At 41.4% G+C, this 19187-nt stretch overlaps 1 protein-coding gene across 3 annotated transcripts in view; it reads left to right on the top strand.

Moving 5' to 3' along the window:
* Window positions 1-1080: 1080 nt before the first annotated feature.
* The window catches only part of LONRF1 (LON peptidase N-terminal domain and ring finger 1), a 28899-nt gene continuing 10792 nt past the window's right edge, over window positions 1081-19187 (top strand). For 2 of the 3 annotated variants that reach the window (XR_010916674.1, XM_067530545.1), the window contains exons 1-8: window positions 1081-2096; window positions 6321-6439; window positions 10433-10555; window positions 11348-11494; window positions 12024-12264; window positions 12352-12448; window positions 16095-16209; window positions 17968-18089. Coding sequence is in view for 2 of the 3 variants with exons in the window: in XM_067530545.1 (XP_067386646.1) it covers window positions 1478-2096; window positions 6321-6439; window positions 10433-10555; window positions 11348-11494; window positions 12024-12264; window positions 12352-12448; window positions 16095-16209; window positions 17968-18089 (1583 nt within the window). In the remaining variant the exon portion in view is untranslated. The remainder of the gene's footprint in view (window positions 2097-6320; window positions 6440-10432; window positions 10556-11347; window positions 11495-12023; window positions 12265-12351; window positions 12449-16094; window positions 16210-17967; window positions 18090-19187) is intronic. The other variant, XM_067530546.1, reaches the window with a different exon arrangement.

The following is a 19187-nucleotide window of genomic DNA, read 5'->3' as shown; positions in this document are numbered from 1 at the left end:
AGAAAGAGCCAGGCCCCCTAAATTGTGCTAGAAACCTCCTTTTCTGTCCCACTTACCACTCCTTTTCTGTCCCACTTACCACCCATTCATTTTAGATATAATGTTGAATTGAGCCATAAGCCTCCCAGGGAGCTTTTCCTCAAAGATAGGGGGCTTTTGCATTATTTGAACTGGGGATCCTCCAAATGCTGCCACTGATTTTATTTCCACTGAAAATTATTTAGCTTATAGCCCCAAGCATCTTTAGCTAACAAAGACAAAGACACTCTCTCTAGCTTTTCCCAGGGCCAGACTGTGCTCATTGCCTAGTGCTTGGCTTTCTTGCTTCTCTCTATTCTTATCTATCCTCCCTTCTCACCCACCACCTACTCAAAGCCCTCCTCCACCCAAATCTCCACACCTTTCATCTGAGGTATGGACTTATGTTTACAGTTATGTTAATTTAACATGTGACTCTCCCATCTCAATGTGGTTTTAACTTACCCCCTAACAGTTTCACCCACCTCCTAACATGAGAGACCCTAGCACAGCAGGATCCTGGTCCTTCAATGGGGCTCCTAGGCCTTACTGTAATATAAACAGTGGCCTTCAACCCCAGCTGAAATGCAGTAGGTTACAAGGCCCCCGCGTGCCACGCAGGGGCAGTTTTGCCGCTGCTGGGCACTCAGTGCAGGCTGGAAGAAGCCTGACACGCAGGGGAACGAGGCTCAGGCAGAGTTTTTTAAACCGAGTTGAACCAAGTGCGTGTGGGGGCAGGGTTCGGTTCCTCTGCCGGACCAGCAGCAATGGGGACGCTCTAGAGACGAGAGGCTGGGGCATCTTTCGCACCACCAGGCTGGTTCTTTACTGCTGACAAAGCCGGCTTGGCTGCGGGGCTTTTCTGTACAGGCTCCAGCCAGCTCGTCAGAGACCGCCTGGTACCGGGACCATTCCCACCGTGCCCTGACCGGACTCAAACACTGACCCCGGCCCGGCCGGGCCAGCCTCCTCGCCTACTCCCCTAGACCTTGCTAGGGCCCAGCCCAGCCCGGCCCGGCCCATCTCGCGGGTGGGCCGCTCCTCCCCCACCACGCTCCCGGCGCCGCCCTTTCCTCGCCGAGCTGCGGCACAAGGGGAGCGTGGAGCTGTGTTTTGTAATCTCCTCCGCCCCTCCCCCACGCCGCGCCTCTCAGCCAATGGAGAGTGCACGCCGGGGTCAGGTGACGCAGCTTTTTATGTAAGTCGGCGGCCGAGAGGCAGCCGCGGGTCTGCGGTGATGTTTGAAAGGGGGTAGCGGTTTAACGACTGCTCTGGGAGGCTGTGACTGTAGCCGTGCGCGCGCCCTGCTCCCGTCACCCCCTCCAGCGTCCCTGCCACCCCCTCCTCGCGTGCCTCAGGGCCGTGCGCAGAGCAGAGCCCGGCTACAGCGCGAGCGGGGAGCGCCACGCCCCCCTCTGGGATCCGGACCGAGCGGAGCGGGGCGGAGCGGGGCGGCAGGATGGCGTCGCCGCCGGTGGCTGTGAGCTCGGAGGTGTCCCCAGAGCCGGGAGGCAGCGGGCGGCCCGAGGGGGAGCAGGAGCGGCTGCTGCGGCGCGGGGAGCTGCTGGCCCTGGGGAACCACCTGAGGGAAGCGCTGGAGACTTACTCGGCGGCGCTGCGTCTCGGGCCGCCCGCGGGACCCCGCTGCCTTGAGACCCTTGTGGACTGTCTGGTGCTGAACTACCGCCTCCGGCAGGGGCTGGACTGGAGCCGGGACCAGGGGGCCCGGGAGGAGGGAGGCGGCGGCGCGGCCGGGGGGCCGCTGAGCTGCTGCGGCTGCCGCGGCTTCTTGGGCGAGCCAGTCACCGCCCCGTGCGGGCACAGCTACTGCCGCCGCTGCTTCCGCAGGGAGCTGCGCGCCCGCTGCCGCAGCTGCCGAGACCGGCTGCTGCTGCCGTCGCCGGCCGAGGGAGGGGCCGGCGCCCCGCTCCGGACCAGCGTCGTCCTCAGCCAGCTGGCGGAGAAGTGGTTCCCGGCCGAGTGCGAGAGGGCGAGGACCAGCAACCGGCTGGGGGAGCTGCTGAGCCAGGGGCGCTTCCGAGAGAGCCTGAGCGCCGCCAGCCAGGCCCTGCGAGCAGGTAACCGGGCAGGGGGGGAGGCCGAGCTCCGTGGTCCCGTTAGTGCCACTTAGGAGAGACTTGGCTCTTGGGAGCTGGGTGTTCCTGTCGATCTCCTGTCACTTCATCGTGCTTCTCCCCCAGCCCGTCTAGCCCCTCAGCGCTCAGTCGGGTACGAGTCAGAGACCCGGAATGAAGTGAGATGCCGCGATCGCCAGGGGAAGCTGCCGGGGATTGGCCCTTTGAAACAACTCGGGAGTTTGCTAGAGCTCCCAGAGTTGGTTTTTCTGATCTCGCTCCCTTACTACGGGACTGAGCCGGGAGAGAAGTGATTGTGAGGCTGGAGAGAGACGTGGGTCTGCGTGAGGGCTGTTTGGTGAGCAGATCCACGTGAGGGGTTTTTGTGGAGTGGGGCACGCTGCCTCTCTACTGCAAACCTTTTTCCGGGACAGCTTTTCCGTGTCTCTGATATACACATTGTTGGACAATGACAGGGTCTGGCAGAACCACGCCTGCTGTATTTACTCTCTTTCCAAAGAAAGACCTGTTTTCCCAGCCTTTCAAGTGTGTCACTGAAACAATTCCCAGCAGGGCAGGCCTCGTTGCATAAGCAGACGGGGCATGGAGGGGGACAGGTTGTGTAATGCTAGTGACATCACAGATGGGTGTGGTTGAAGTTTTATAATATACTGTTGCAAGAGAGGGCAAGGGGGGAGGTGAAAGGACGTGCTTGGATCATTATTTATTGACAGCATTCTGGGCTCTGTGCCGACTCCGATTTTGGTCGCTGTATCATTGAGATTAGTCTAGCTCACCCAGGCATTTTGACACCATAGTGATAAGTGAGATATCGACATCTAGACAGAAACAATGCCAGGTTCTCTCTTGTGCTTTAATTCCAGCATGGAAGACTGCATTTGGTTATGTGTAAGTGTCTTTATTTTCAGTTTAATTGTTCAGAAATTTAGTCTGGTACATTTAGAAATGATACATTTTAACACTTGGGCACTTATTTAATTTGTGGTATTGCCATCTGCAGGGAAAATAAAGTTTTGATATCAAGCTAAACAGATTCCTCTGACACAAGTCTCTCTTCTGATCCATACCAGGGAGAAATGTTAGATGTAATTTCAGAATAAATTATTGGCATGATCAAATCTGAAACAGGAGTGTTAGAATATTTCAAACATCTTTTGGAAGCATAATGTGTGGATGTAAACTTTTGATTGTAGCAGTGTCCTAAATTAGTTTTTAGCATAGTTGCAATATCCAGTGTCAATGAGGCCTGAGGAGGGTGGAGCCTGAAGAGTGATTTATTTTTAAACTAGGAATTTAAGAATTAGAATATTTTATTTGAATGATCTAGAATTTAGCATTGTGGCACATGCATAAAAGGGAATCATACAAATGAAGTAAAAACTAGGTGGTTTCGGATTATAAATTGGTCTCTCTGTGATTATAAACATTTATATGGAAGACACACACCACTTTATGATTTGGGATTTTTGAGGGAATGGAAGAAGAAAAATGATTTTTTTTGGTAAAACGTATGAAAGTCTGGTTAGATATAAAGAGCCTAACGGAGCTCCCCACCCCCTTTTTAGTAAATGGATGATACTGCTTATGGCTCTGACTGTCTTAATACTTGAGGTTTCTATGAATGAAGAGCTCGTTCATTACATTGTTGTAGCAAGTTTATATTTAAATGATCTTTAAGACAGCTGTATCAATCTATAATGTATGCCATGCATATTTAGGGACCTTTTAATTCAAGTGTGTGTTTATTTCTGTAAAGTAACTAAGGCAGATACATGAATGTGTTAGTATGTATTCTGAACTGTTGTCTTGGCAAGATTTTTCTTTCCTCCAGTAACAGAGAAATTCTCACAAAGGCTTAGACTGAGAGAGCAGGAAACAACATGAGTTTATTCTTTTTAAAAATTCCCTTGTTTCAGATGTCTTTTAAAGAAACTTTTCTCCTTTTCAGCCCATCTTTGTTCCACTTTTACCCAGACATACAGTCTGAAACTTGTTTGACATAAATCTGTTGCTCTGAGATTGAATGTAATGCCATAAACTCAGTTTTAGTCAGGTTAAAAGGGAAGATGAGTTAACTGTTTTTAATAACTTTCTCCGTATGTGAGTGAGAGACTGACTGACTGACACACATTTGGGAGGTGAATTAATTATAAACATGGAAGTTTGCCCAAGTAAGTAATTCTTCACAAATGTGGGGAGGGGTCATTCTTATGTTCATGCAGTTGAAATGAAGTAGAATTCAATAAACGGATGCTGTCAGGTTAAAATCTGAATAAAGGCCTCTTGAGTCTTAGATTAGCATGTTCCTCCTATCCCAAACACAGCTGATATAAGTGAAACTTCACCATTTAGTAAATTATACTGTTAAACATAAATAGTAAATTTCGTAGCTTTCTTTTCCCTTGTGTATTTTCATGACCCATTAAGGTATTTTGGATATGCTAAAAAATGTACTTATTTGATTCTCTCCTGAATTAACCCATTAGACTGGTGAAACTGAAAGTTTTGCAGTACAAATGTATTTCTTAGTTTGTTCATTTTTTGGTACTTTTATGTTTGAACAAAGAAACAAAAGCATATGCTTAACCTAAATTTGGGGCCAAAATTGACCTGACAGTATTTCTTTAAGCATTGCAATGCTGAGGCAAACACTTAAAAACTGCTTGCAGTTTTGCAAGCAGTCACTCCCATTTGCAAATAGGATTTATGCCTGCTATATGCATATGCATATTTAGTAATTAGTGGCTGATAACATTACATGTTAATGGGCCTCTTCACAAATGGTCTCTTTAAATATGTAACTACTTATGCTAAACAATCTGTTCCACCTTGTATTTAGCTGTTACACTCTGGGTATGTTTCCACAGACCTGAAGATCTATGTGTAAGCTCAAAAGCAAGTCTTTCTCTCTCACCAACAGAAGTTGGTCCAGTAAAAGATATACCTCACCTACCTTGTCTGTCGAATATCCCGGGGCCAGCACGGCTACAACAACACTGCATACAACATAATGTGGCATTTAGATTATACTTACAAAATTTTACATGCAAATTTAGGCCCTGATCTTGCAAACACTTTTGCACACAAGTATCTTTACACATGTGAAGAAGGTCCACTAAAGTAAACAGGACTTATTCATGTGTAAAGTTAATGTGCATGTTTGCGGGCCTTAAAGGCCTGATTAAGACCCTTTAAATCTTGGCCCATCATTTTGTACAACTCCACTCGGAACAACTATCCTATCTTTTTTTGGAAATGGAATTGGTGTACAGTGTATTAAAATGGCACTCTCAACTCCAGTTAGGCTTCAGTTCATCTTTAAAAAGTGAGGCAAACAAGAGAACTGGCAAAGCTGTAATTAATAGAAATATTCTGATACTTAAAATAATTCAAAATCAATTTTTATTTAAGGGACATTATAAATTCAAAATCAAGTCAATAAAAACCAAAAAGTTAAATTGTTTCAGGCACTATACCTGTTGCCAAGTCCCCTACCAATGTTTGTGTTTGTTTACAATCTCATATTTCTTAAGACCTTTTTTCTATAATGCTTGGAATATTAACACAAAGCAGTTCCTGAGAATTAGTGAAATTGTCCAGTTTAACTTCCTGGCCTAGACCAGGAAGAAATGTTAACTAACTTTTTACAGCAGAAAAGCTGAAAGTAAATTTGACTTTTTATAACCGGCATAAGTGCTTTGAACTAAAATTATTTTACTTTGCTAGGTAGTGTCTCAGTGCCGAGGTGAGAAATTAAAAAAAAAAAAAAAAAGGCTAAACAAAATGTAATTTGTGTGTGTAGGCAAAACTAACTTTCAGATACTTTGACTGTCTGCATATATTCCAGAATTTATTTGGGCTTTTTGAGCAAGTTTCAGATGTTGTCTTCATGTCCATTTTTGTAACTAATAAAAAGTAGTTTTTATCTAGGTTTTTTTTTTTTTTAAAGATTAAAACCTAAGATTGTGTAAATACATTAGAATATGCTATCTCTAAGATTTAAGGAAGGTACCAGATATTTTGCAAAACATTTGATGCAAACGTTTTTAAAACTGACCAATTTAGAGAAGTATTGCATTTTTTTTTAAATAGTCTAGTGTGATCTAGTGTGCTTGTGGTTTTTATCATCTTCTAGGAATGTGTAACCTTTTTAATTAAGTTAAAATATGTGTATATATATATTCAACTAAAATATCTTGTTTTCAGATCCCAGTGACTTGATGTTAAGAGTTTACAGAGCTGAATCATATGCTGGTCTCCAAGAGTTTAAAACAGCCATAGAAGATCTAAACTTTGTTATCTCTAAAATGCCAAATTGGCCAGAGGTAAGTTGGTTTGCAATTTGTGCACTTTTCAAAATCTGAACTTGTCTACAATATAATTAATGCTAAATTATGATGATCAAGTGGCATCAAAATAATTTGGCTGACCCAGTTACTCTTACTTTATTTAAACTTTCAAATAAGTGTTGTCTAAATGCTTGATTTAAAAAAAAAAAAAAAAAAAAACATTAAATCTGGAAGTAAATGAGATGTGCAAAATACTGCTTTTCTGCATCCCTTGTTTATATTTTTACAATTTTTTATTTTAAATTCTCCATGGTGGAGGGACCTTCTCCTTCTCTTTGTCAGTGAAGTGCCTTGATGCTATGCAAATATTAAAAAAAAAAATTATGGATAGCGTTTTGTTCTTGTATGACAAATAGACCAATCCACTGCAAAGCATGAATCCCAATGCACAATGGATCACAGGAAGTTTCTAGGTGGGTTGTCACATCCAGGACTGTGTTAACTGTTTAGGCAAACCTCAGTTTCATGTGGTTTAGGGTAAAGGAGTGGACCTTGTGGAGTAGGGGGTGTTGGAGAGTAAGCCCATCTCTCACTGACCCTGCAGCAGTGGTTCCTGTCCCATGGGGTTGGGCCTGGCTCCCCATTTGGGTGTTGTGACCTGGTGCATTGTGTCTCAGTGCCACTTCGGTTTGCTCTGGCCACCCCTCTGTCCATACAGTCATGGCCAGGCAAAACCTGAATAGTACTGCAACCCCATGCACCAAGTTGCAATATCACTTATTCAGATTTGGCCCAGCTACTCTTTTGTTGTAGACAGGAGCTACCGCCACTGCTGCAGTATCAGTGTGTGGCGGGTTTGGTCTCCAGCTTCTCCTCTCCTCTGCCGGGCTGGGATTGGTGCCTGGGTAGGAAGTGCATATATGTAATGATGGGTTGCGAAAAGACAAAATGCAGTTGATGGAATGTTGGTGGAATGTTTGGGAACTTCTGGACAGGACTACAGATGTTTGCTCCCAAACCAGAGCAAGTCTATTACCATTCTGTTACTATTAAATAGGCAATACTGTTTTATTAGGCTTAAGGTTGAAACTAGCTTCCTGTTATAGGCTAGGTTTTGACATGCCCTGTAGTTGGCAGAGCCTAACTATGCTGCCTGAAACTTCAGACTTCTGCTCTTTGCCATCTTTCTACAAAAACTTGGATTAAGCATTTGGGAGAGGCTAGACAGTCAGAAGTTGAGGTGGTTTTCATTTCCGAAACGTCTTGCTCATGATTTTTGTTGTTGCAGTTTTGGTTCTAAAATGGCTTGTTGTAAGTATAGATTTGTTTAAAATTGGTCTTGGCATGTTTGCATAACTGTGGTAGGGGGAAAGAAAAGGGGGCAGGCAAGGAAATACATGAGATGGAAAGATGGGGGTCCCTATGGTTTGTTAGCTTTTCTTGAACTTCTGTCACAGAGCAGTTTGTTTTAGAAGGTGAAGTCTTGCAAAAATCTCGATGGTGGAGCTAAAAAGGAGTGACACCATTAACTGGAAATCTAATCATGTTCATAAACTACTTAAGAATAATTTCTAGAGCTACCCCTGCCTGTGAGTCCCCCTGGCAATTTTTGTGGTCTTACAGGTATAGTATCTTGTTTTTTAAAATGTTTTTCTCTCTCTCCTGTTGTATAAAGACTTGTGAAAAGAGGGAAAATGAATCTCTATACTGGGGAAATAATAAAACTGACTACACAAAATGCAGTAAAATGCATAATGTAAACAAACCGTGAAAACAAAGTGGTTTTCTCTACTCTTTGGTGACTGTATCAAAAGCAGGGTTTTTTATTTTGTTTCAGCTAGAAGTATGATTTTATTTTTTTTTTTTTTTAATTTGGTGTTTCTTTAGGGTTGTATATGTCTTTCAGTTCCTGAAAGGGAAAAGTTTTCAACAACTGTTGATGCAAGTAAATTTGTCTTGTGAATTAAAAATTAAGATATTTCTTGTCTTCGTCATTATCAAAAACTTCATGAAAGGCCAGCAGTGCCTTCAACTCACACATAAGGTGTGATAGTTACATAGGGTGAAAGAATGGATGAGGCAGAGCTGAGTTTTTTTTTTTTTTTTTTTTTTTTTTTTTTTAAATACTCAAATATTTTTCTATGCTATCTAATTTTAAATGTAACCTTAATTTTGGATTTCCAGGCTTTGTTTTTAAAAGAAAAGAGAGAAATTATCATTCACTTAAGAGAAAACACTTGAAAATGTAAATATTTACAAACTTAACTCCATTTTAACAAATTCATTACTTGGGAATAGTGGATGATTCCGATGTGGTGCAGGCAGCTGTAATTACTTAAAGGCACGATATTTCTGGGAAAATGTGCTGACTGTATATGCAGTAGGTAACTTAGTGTAGAGATTTGAATGAAAATTGAATTATATCTGCAAATATCTCATTTTAGAGTTCTGCACTTAATGTGAAAGTATAAGCACTTGCATAACATTTTTCACCATTAAAGCATTTAAACATTAAATAGTCCTTTCAGTAGGCCTGTAAGGGGAGGTGCATGCTGTTGTCAGTCAGGACTAAAACTTCAGATTTTTATATAGTTCTTAGAACACATTTCTCTTCATACCTAGTTTTGAAGTATAGACCCATTTTCATTGGTAGATAGATAAAATTACATTTTCCCTAAACTCTTATCCATCAATAAAACTTAATTTATAGAAATACTACATCATCCTTGCAGCAAAACGGATTCAAAATATACTTTCAGAATGTAATTCATTTTTCCATATACCTGGAGAGAAACTCAGCTTCTTGGGAACAGAGCCTTTCAAAAATTGAACTTGCTCTATAGCTTCTGCCAACGAAGTCTGAAGACCTCAATTGTTAGTTAAAAAACTATAGTGAATTGGGGGTTCTCGAATTATGACAGGCTAAAAAGTAGTATGTCTTTATCTTTTCATAGCAGAAAAAACAAAGGAGAGATAATCTAGCTTGCTGACTCCTAGCTGAGATCTAGATATCTAGTACTCAGGAACAAAATTAGTTGATTAAAGTAAAATGTTAAAAGTTCTTAACTTTTGCATTTGGAGCATGGGCTCAGATAAACTTAATATTGCATAGCACATGATTGAAGACATGAGCTTTCAGTTTTTAAAAAAGAGCAAGTATCTGGCTTTTTCCCTGTGCTAGAATAGAGGGCTTTGGCACAGTGAGAAAATCCATCATTGGGGAGACTTGTCAATGGGAAAGGACATGAAGAAAGTAACTGATGGGGAGGACAAGAGGACCATTCATTAATTTAAAGCCTAGCCCAGGCTATGCGGAGCCTCTTTTTACTCATTTCCAACATCCCCACCCTCCCTATTCCATACTGGTAGCTATGACACTTTTGTGGATGTAGCAGGTTTGACCAGTTGCCTGTTTTGGGGTCAGGAAGGAATTTTTTCTTACGTGGCCAGACTGGCCGAGGAGAGTATAATAGGACCACTGTAGTTCCCTCACTGGACACATTTAAAATGTCTAGTATGTAAGAATATAGGTGACAGAGCAGATAGTATGCCTCCTCTGTGTTAAAATGCAACTTTATTCAATTTGTCATTTAAAATCCGTTCCTGTGTTTGTCCTCTTTTGCTGTCATGTCCAGGTCAAAGAATTTTTCCACCCAAAGGCTCGTGGTGGGAGTGCGGGGTGGAAACACATGGCAATGAGCCTTTCAAGGCTTACTTACAGGGATTTTATTCTTTTCCTGCAGTCCACAACACCCTCGTCTTACCTAGTCTCCCCTTCCTGTAGACCTCATGCTGTTCCTGCAGATCTTAAAATAGTTGTGTGGGGGAAGGAGGCTAGACAGCATGGTACGTTCCTCCTTTCTATGGACCTTCTAAGGTCTGCAGAAGAGGCATATTCTCTTCCCTACCACAACATCTCTAACTCATCTCCATATGAGATGGAAAACACATGTGATGCCTTAGTGTGTCTGAATACTAATATTATAGTTTCTTTAATAAAAATATCAAATGTTACTTATATATCTTCAGGTTTACTTCAGGAAAGCAAAAGTTCTGCATGATGCTGGTTTTGTAGGTGATGCCTTACAACTGTTCCTACAGTGCTTATCTCTTGATGAGGATTTTGCTCCAGCAAAGCTAGAAGTGGAAAAGGTAACTTGGTATTTATAAACTGCACTACTCTTTATCTCTTAGGTATTTATATGGCCCACATTACCCTAGAATCTCAGTCTTTTAATGTATTTATACTCAACACCCCTCTAATTATAAGATGAAGTTCAACTTAAGTTTGAGTGATTTTATTTTCACATATCTAATTTTCTGTGTAGAGTAGATGGTCCCAATGTATTTGGATGAAATAAGAGTTTGAGTGCTCATGTGTTCCACAAAAATACCTTTTTATAAAGTTGGGTTAAGGGAAGAATATGTATACTTAACTCATGTAGAATTATAGTTGGTCTGGTTTTCAGGTAAAACAGATTTTGCTCAGTTTTACAGAAATCAGATTTTCATACTTTCCTGTAGATTTTCAACAAATTAAGAAATCAAACATTTTAAGCTTTTCATTCTGTGCATACAAATACCCCTGCACTGTCAACTTTGCACAATGCAGATTAATATTTTTGCAGAACTATATCTTATTTACTTGAGGTATAACTAAACAAGAGTTAAGAGAAGATGATCTTTACTCCCTGTAAGGGGGGAACTTAAGAGCTTAACTTCTTATGAATGGAGATAAGGATATAAACCTTTAATTAGGAGCAGAACTATACTGAACAGAACTTGTGCAACAGCCAAGGTAGAGAATAAGTCAAAGGATATATTTAAAAAGAAATGTTGATAAAAAGTAAGCTTCTTCATGGTAGTTATGTAGTTATATTAACTAAAGTTGTAACTGGATCTTTTTTTCCCCTTAATCTTAATGTGAAGATGTTTATCTTATAGACATTGTGTGATTTGCTGTCACCAGAAAATGTGAGAGAGAGTCTGAAGGAATCTGCTTGGAATTTACCACATATTCGAAATAAACCTTTTATACTTGGTCCTGAAATGGAAGAATCTGGCTGTAATCTACAGCTTTGTCCAGAGCAGGTAAGTAATGAAAACAATGTAGTAATATACATATTTTTACCTTGTTTAGTAGACAAATTCAAGGCATCAGACTTAAGCTATTTATCAAACTTTTATTAGTGAAGTTCCTTTTTTATTGGACATATAAGCTGCCACATCTTTCTTCCTGCTAGATGTAGACTTTTCTGTTAGATTTCATGAATCATCTGGAAAGAGGGAGTGCTATGAGAGTACTGTAATTTTTTAACAACACAAAAAACACATCTAGTGAACTTCTGCTAATAATGCTAAATAAAAAGATAGATTTCTTTTCCAGAGTTATTTTCCCCTTTGGTGCAAACTGAGGATTTTAATCCGTTTTTTAAATTCAGCAGGTGCTCCTGGCCTGCCAAATTCTATAAATTAACCATTGAGTCTAGCTGTGCAGTGGATAAGTTTGTTGTTATCTGAATTTGGCTTTTATTTATCCATGTTCAACTGTCATAAATGATTAGCTGAAATTTGAAAATGAGAATATGTACTGTTAGCTTTGTTCATTTTATTTCTATAGAATTTAGAAGTACCAGAGATAACAGTGGAGTTTGTCAGAGGAAGCTTAAATCGTGTACAATCTGCCCATGCTCTTAACTCAACAGAAAAGCTTGCTAAAGGAAATGGCTTAAAGAGGGTTTCTTCTGAACCTCTACTTTCTGGCCAGGAAAAAGGTGCTCTCCTAAAAAGGAAGCTTTCCCTTTCAGAACAGGATGCAATTGTATGTGAAGATGGAAGAAGCAAACATAAAAAACAAGGAGGTAAATAGCCCCTTATGTCAAGATTAGACATACTTTACTTTGATTTTTGTCTTGTCTTCATACAGCTTCTGATCTTGTTTTTCTTAGAAACTACAAAAAGGGACTCTGAATTTTCACTCGTTTCTGGAACAGTTCCTCAGAACTTGATCGATGTGGCAGATTTTGAGTGCTCTCTGTGCATGCGGTAATATTTTATATTTGTATAGTATATTCCGTATGATACCTGCATTATAGATGTAGGCAGATGCTTTTTTATTTTGTGTAAACTGAGGCACAGAGGTTATCACTTGCCTTAGATGTGCATTTTAGTTGAGAATAGTGGGTGGGTGAAGTTCTGTAGCCTGCAATGGCCAGGAGGTCATACTAGATGATCATGATGGTCCCTTCTGGTCTTAGTCTATGGGTATGTCTACACTGCAATACTAAGACCAGGGTTAGTAGAACTCGAGTTAGCAGATCCTGGGTTTGTTAACCTAGGGCTTTAGCATCTACACTCATTTGTAACCCGAGGTTAGGAATTGTTGAACTCTGAGTCCCAATCTGGGGCTTCAGCATCTGCATTCCATTATGCGAGCCTGAATCCAACCACCAATATTTCAGACTTTCTAGTGCCCTTCCAAAATATGGTTGCTCAATCTAAGTTATTAATCAGTATGATTTTACTATGATGTTAACCAATTGTAGTTGATAAAATAATACTTGGTCAGTAATTTTGCTGAGAGAATTCTATATATAAAAACCTAAATATTTCCATTGTCATACTGTTTAAATATGAATATATAGTACTGTAGTAAAAGAAACAATGCGTTTCACAGTATTGTGGCTCTTTTGGGTAATGTTGATTGCTAATTCCTGAACCACTGAAGTCTGAGTATCACTTCTCTAGTCTTTTGTTCATGGTGCATGGTGAAAAAACTTTACTGTGCAGCAGACAAAGAAAGATGGCCCATGGGATTGGGGAATATTTTTTGCTGGATTCCCAGAGCACAAGTCCAGCGGGGCTGTGTCTACAATGCAGAGCACTAGGGCTTGACCTCTGGGTCCCAGTTTGAGTAAGGCTCAGATTCTTCACCCCGTGGGGTCCTGGGACCCTTGGACTGAATCCTGGGTTAGTGTGATTTGCATGTTGATGAAAGGAGAGGGGTTAGGCTTGAGCCTGAGTTTGAACCTTAGGCATACATTACAGCATAGACCTTTTTGGGCCCTTGCTGTTAACCACTAGTCTACACGTCTAAAGATGTCTACATAGCAATGGAAGTCCAGGCTGAAACCCAATCCCCCTTGTGTCCGCACTCTAATTGTGCTAACCTAGGGCTCGAACGTAGGGTCCCAGGATTCTGCAGGGCTGCAGAGTTCGAGTCCATGTTCACCTGGAACCTAGGGTTTGAGCCCTATTGCTTTCCTGCGTGTACATGTCCCTGGCTTGATGGGTCCCAGAAATTCCTTGGGGCAACTTCCGTAGTCCTCTGTGCTGACCCTTTGTGGTGCATTCTGTTGCAAATGGAAGCCACACCTCCTTTTATAAACAGTGGCAGCTCAGGTCAGCATTAACACATTGTCTGCTGAACACTGGTCTGCAAGTACACAATCAGAGAGCCTGCAGGGTTTTCAGTGGAGATCAGTTAGAAGAAGCTTTTTGCAAAAAGAGCTGCTTCCTGGTCACAAGAGCACAGCCAGATTTTGGTGCACGCTGTCCAGGCATTCCTGCACACACAGCCGCAGGGGGGGCCCGGAAGCAAGGTCCAGAAAGTAGAGCAGGGACTAAGTGGCTGCCCTCCAGGGAGGGGGAGTGGCAGAGCTCATGGCTCAGCATGGCTGGGGGAGAATGACCCCCCAACATCCCAACTGCTCCCTCTCCCTGGGGGACAGCCACTTGGTCCCCGTTCTCTGGGCCTCCCTGCCCTGCCTGGAGTTGTGCGTGCCTGTGCACCCAGAGAGCATGCACTATCAGGACAGTGAGTGGCAGCCAGCCCCAATATGTCCCTGCAGCCTCCTGCGGCAGCAGCTCCAGCTCCTCACTGCTGGAGCAAAGCTGACAGACAGGTGGCAGCTCCTAGCTGTCCTGATATTGAGGGTCATCTCTCCCCTGCCCAGTACTAAGCCAAGAGCCCTGCCGCTCCCCGTCCCTGCAGGAAAGCCACTTGGTCCTGCTCTGCTCTCTGTCCCTTGCTCCCAGCTCCTCCCATCCTCCGTACACCTGTGTGTGAAGAGGTGTTCGGGCAATGTGCACTGTGAGGGTAGTGAGTAGGAGCCCCCTCCTGCCTCAGGTGAGGTGGGGGCAGGAATTGGGATGTAGTGCTCTAGCACCCCCAGGGGATCCCTAAGCCCAGGGATGCACTTCACCGCTCTGCAGCTGGCAGCAGCCAGGCTGGGGTGTGTGTTTTTTCTTCTGAAATCTACTTTTTATGTCAAGCTTCAAAACAGACAGACATTAAATAATAAAACCAAACAAAAACACCTTAACTGAACATCCTGTTTTAAAAATTAATAATTGAAGTTTCATTTTAACATTTTGACGGTCCTGGAGACTGATGTCTTGATTATCCTCAGAACAGGTGCACATGAGTATTTTCCTGCCAATGTGCCTCAGTCTAAAGTTGGAGAGCCCAATCCTTACATTAGGTGGTAGTTCAATATAAATCTTTCTCAAACTACAATCATTCTACTGAGACAGCCACCAAAGGAGCTAATTATGTAATTTATATACTCGTGCTCCTTATGGGCACCTGAGTCCCATCAATAACACAGTCAAAGTTAGGAAACAGGGTGGGCAGTAGAATTTTCCCACAATGCAACACATATGTAAGGCTAGAGTGTCAACACGGGTGGGAAGGATGGCGCTCAGCACTCTGGGATAGGTTTACTTTGACTCATGTCTGCACACTGCTGTGTGGACCCCAGGGTTCAAGCACAGGTAAGAAAGTTCTTAACCTAGGGTTAAAATGCAATGTAGATGCTCAAGCCCAGGGTTCCCTGACACTGCTCTGCTGACTGGAGTTCCACTAACCCTGGGCTTGTATTGCTGTATAGACATACCCTTAGTAGATGAGTTATCAGTAAGGACGTAATATTTGTATTTAATAGTTGAGTTAAAAATGGTATTCTATGCTGAAATGTCAACAACACAAGGAAGGGAAAATGAAGCCTTATAAATTCTAGCCTTATAAGGCTAGAATACACTTTTGTAGCTTAAAAAAAAAAGTCATTTTGTTTTGGTGGATAAATTGACAAATACTGTTTAACACTTATCTTAATCCAAAGGCTAAATTTAGGTGTATTGGTTGAGATTCTTAAAGCAGTCTAGCCGTACACACACCTTTCCTTTGAAAGTCTTCCCTCTTTTCCTTAGTTATTTAATTGACTCCTTTGGAACTTCAAATCTTCCTAGTGTGTCATACACATACTTTAGAACATATGGTGCATATTGAAAATCATAAGTAGTTATAGTATATGCATATGATGGTGGTTAAAGCATATCATAACCATTGTAATATCGCATTAAGTTAAATCCAGACAGTGCTTCCTTAAAGCATTGACTTATTTATATAAATATACTGTTAGACATTAAATATGTACCTAGAAATGTGATCAAATTGACTATGAAGTGCAGAATACATTAAGTTGTGCAGTGATGAGAAAATGGAAAATACATTTTAGAACAACATTCTAGCATAAATCTTTTATTTCTGATTTTCATTCAACTTTTGTCTGCTTTCTTATAGTGTAGCTAGACTTCTTTAAAATTGATTTAAAAGATGTTAGGATCATTGTTTATCAAGTGTTGACTGAAGTTTTTTTGTTTTGTTTGTTTTTTAAATAATTTGTTTCAGGTTATTTTTTGAGCCAGTGACAACCCCTTGTGGACATACCTTCTGCAAGAGTTGTTTAGAACGCTGTTTAGACCATGCCCCACAGTGTCCCCTATGTAAAGAGAGCTTAAAAGAGGTAAATCTTGAGAACATCTATTAAACTATAGTAGAAGGAACTTTATACACTATCACACTAAAACCAGATGTCTTGAGTCCCATTTAAATTTTGGAAGCTTCTAGAATCCGAAAACCCAATCAATTAGGTATTGACAGGACCTCATAGGTTCCATGTTTCTGTGGCCACATTTAAAAAAAAAATAGTCCTGTGACACTTTAAAGATGAACAATTTTAATTTCTGCAGGCATAAGCTTTTGTGGGCTGCAACCCACTTCGTCAGATGCAAGCATAATTTACCATGCTGTAGAATTAAAACATTACCAAATTCTATACCTAAGTACCTAAGGTAGCCTACCTGAAAATGCCAAGGTCAGGGCTGGTTGCAAAAGGAGAGCAGATTCCCCAAAACTGGAGGCTAACACTGAAGTTATATTTACCAACCAGTCACAAACATTGTCCCTGATTCCCCACACTGGTTATCAAGACGCTAAAACAAGAAGTTACACAGCCCCGTTTATTGCATTTCAGTCTCTGGCTCCCAATCAGCAACTAGGTCCAGTAAAGTGAGAAGTTTTTTAAAACTCTGCTCACTGTATAAAATGTTCTCCTGATCCCCAAAGAGTCAACCACATTACTGTATCAATATTATTTTGGATAAGATCCAAACCACCACAATGCCAGCTAATTTTTAGTATCTAAAACTAAAGGTCTATTATAAAAGGGAAAAAAAAAAAAAAAAACCCAGCTGAGAGATGTTAAATGATCAAAGCAATCAGATACATATATAAGACTTCAAAGTCCAAACATATCAGATTCTCAGCAGTATTGGTGAGCTTTCTGACTTGTACAGTTCCTCTGGAGTACATTCAGTACCTGGATGGATCTCAGTCCTTTATTTCAAAGCTTCACTTGTAGAATAGTTGATTGAGAGATAGCAGAGACTAATGCAGCTGCACTAAGTGGCTTGTACATCCTGGTTTCAAACACAAGCTCCTAGCACATGGGTGGGGAAAAGCTCTTAGAGTTCCTATTCACAGGCATGTTCCTACATGTCCTGGTGACTCATAGGGGAACACCCTGTTCCTCCCCCCTCCCCAGTTTCTCTTCCTATGCTCCTATTCTCTTCAGATGCTAATCTGTTGGGGATGTCACTCAGTAGCACAGCACAAGTTTTAGATACAGGAATATCTCACACATTCATAGCTTACAATACAAAGATGATACACATATAGATGAACTTATCATATTCAGTAAATCATAACTTTTCCAATGATACCTAATATGGCATATTTTGCAAGATTTGTTGAATAATATTATAAATGGTCACTCCTAATCCAGACAGTGTCACACCTTGTCAGTAAGAGTTCCTTTGCCTACTCTTGTAATTTTTGCCATCAACTCTTCCTTTGTATTTTTGATGTCTTGTGGCTGTGGAAAAGCTGGGGGAACTGACTATGTAGAGGAACTATTGAAACTGACAAGACAGGAGTCCTGTCAAATGCACCAAGTAAACTGAAAAATAGAGAATTGTTCTTTCATTTACAGTAATTTTAGAGGTTACAACTAATAATCATAGCTGAGACTTTCAAGAATGTCTAGATTTAAGTTGACTTGTCTCTTTAATACTGTTTTTGTTAGGACAGATATAATCTCATATCTAATTACAGAATTACAATACTTTTAATTAAAAATAGAACTGCATTTTGTGTTAGTTGTCTAAGAATACTACAAACAGTTGGAAGAGAAATGTTATAGTAAATATATATATTTTTTCAGTATTTGGCAATTAGGAAATACAGTATCACAGTACTACTGGAAGAATTAGTGGTGAAATACCTGGCTGATGAATTATCTGAGAGAAAAAGAATTCATGATGAAGAAACTGCTGAACACTCAGAGTAAGCCTACATTTTTTTATCCAAGGAAATTTGAAAGCAAGCTTACTGTCTTTTTGCAAAGCAAACATTGTTCTTCCAGTAATGTCCCTATGAGTGTTCCACTTGAGGTGTGCATGTGTCTTTGATCAGAGATTTTGGGCAGCAGTGCTCATTCAGGCCACACATGCACCCCAGTTATCCTCCTGTCCTATACTGAGGATATATAGGGCTGTGACAGATGGACTGCCCCTCAGTTCCTTCTAGACCGCCTTTGCCTGTGATAGAGAAGCCGGTAGTGCTCACCTCTGCCCTCCTACAGGAATTACATAAAATAAAACTAGTTTTTTAGAACTTAATTTTAAATCTTTTTATTTTTATTTTTATTTTTATTCTTTGTAGTTCCTAGAGTTAGTGTGCTTTTCGTTTTTGGAGGTTCTTTTCTCATTTTTTGATCGCAGCTTTGCCTCTCACTCCTACCCCCCATATATGAGGCTCTTCTTTAAAGAAGCCTTTTTTTTCCTGGGGCATGCCCAAGTCCTCAGGCTTCAAACTTTGCCTTACTTGCCAGGAATCCTTCCCAGTTAGTGATCACCACTCACACTGTATCCAGTCCCTTGGGTTACATGCTTGTCTTAAAGCTCGTGCAAATCTTGCAGTTTAATAGTCGCTCCGGGAGGGACAGCAAGAACATCCACTCCTCAAGATGGAATGTCATTTTGTCCGGCTTCAGATCCAGGCCTTGAGGTATTTCCCACTCCAAACATTGGCCTCCAAACTACCATAGTGCCCAGTCAGTCTCCACAGCTCAGTTACCTTCTAGGTCTTTGAGAGAGAGACCTTTGAGCAAAATGGGGAAAGTCTTATCCAAGAAGAGCTAGTTCTCAGAGAGACCATATTACTAAGAGTCCTGCTGTACCAGAATTCCTACATCCCTTAAAGGCTTACTCAGTGACTTCAAGTAGCCTTGGTACTGAAGTTTCCTCCAAGTCAAAGACACATTGTACCCATCTTTCAATACCAAAACCCTCAGTACCACTGAAGTCTGAAAAAGGTGCTTCTGATTCCAAGCACTTGGCACTTCTGCCCGTATCTGCAGCTACCTCTTTGGTACAGCAAGAG

The sequence above is a fragment of the Emydura macquarii genome, unplaced genomic scaffold (assembly GCF_026122565.2).
Source record: "Emydura macquarii macquarii isolate MOO-44397 ecotype Brisbane River unplaced genomic scaffold, CSIRO-AGI_Emac_v2 contig_3108, whole genome shotgun sequence".
NCBI classification, from domain to species: Eukaryota; Metazoa; Chordata; order Testudines; family Chelidae; genus Emydura; species Emydura macquarii.
The sequence above is the reverse complement of the archived record's forward strand: the minus strand, read 5'-3'. Positions and strand labels throughout refer to the sequence as shown.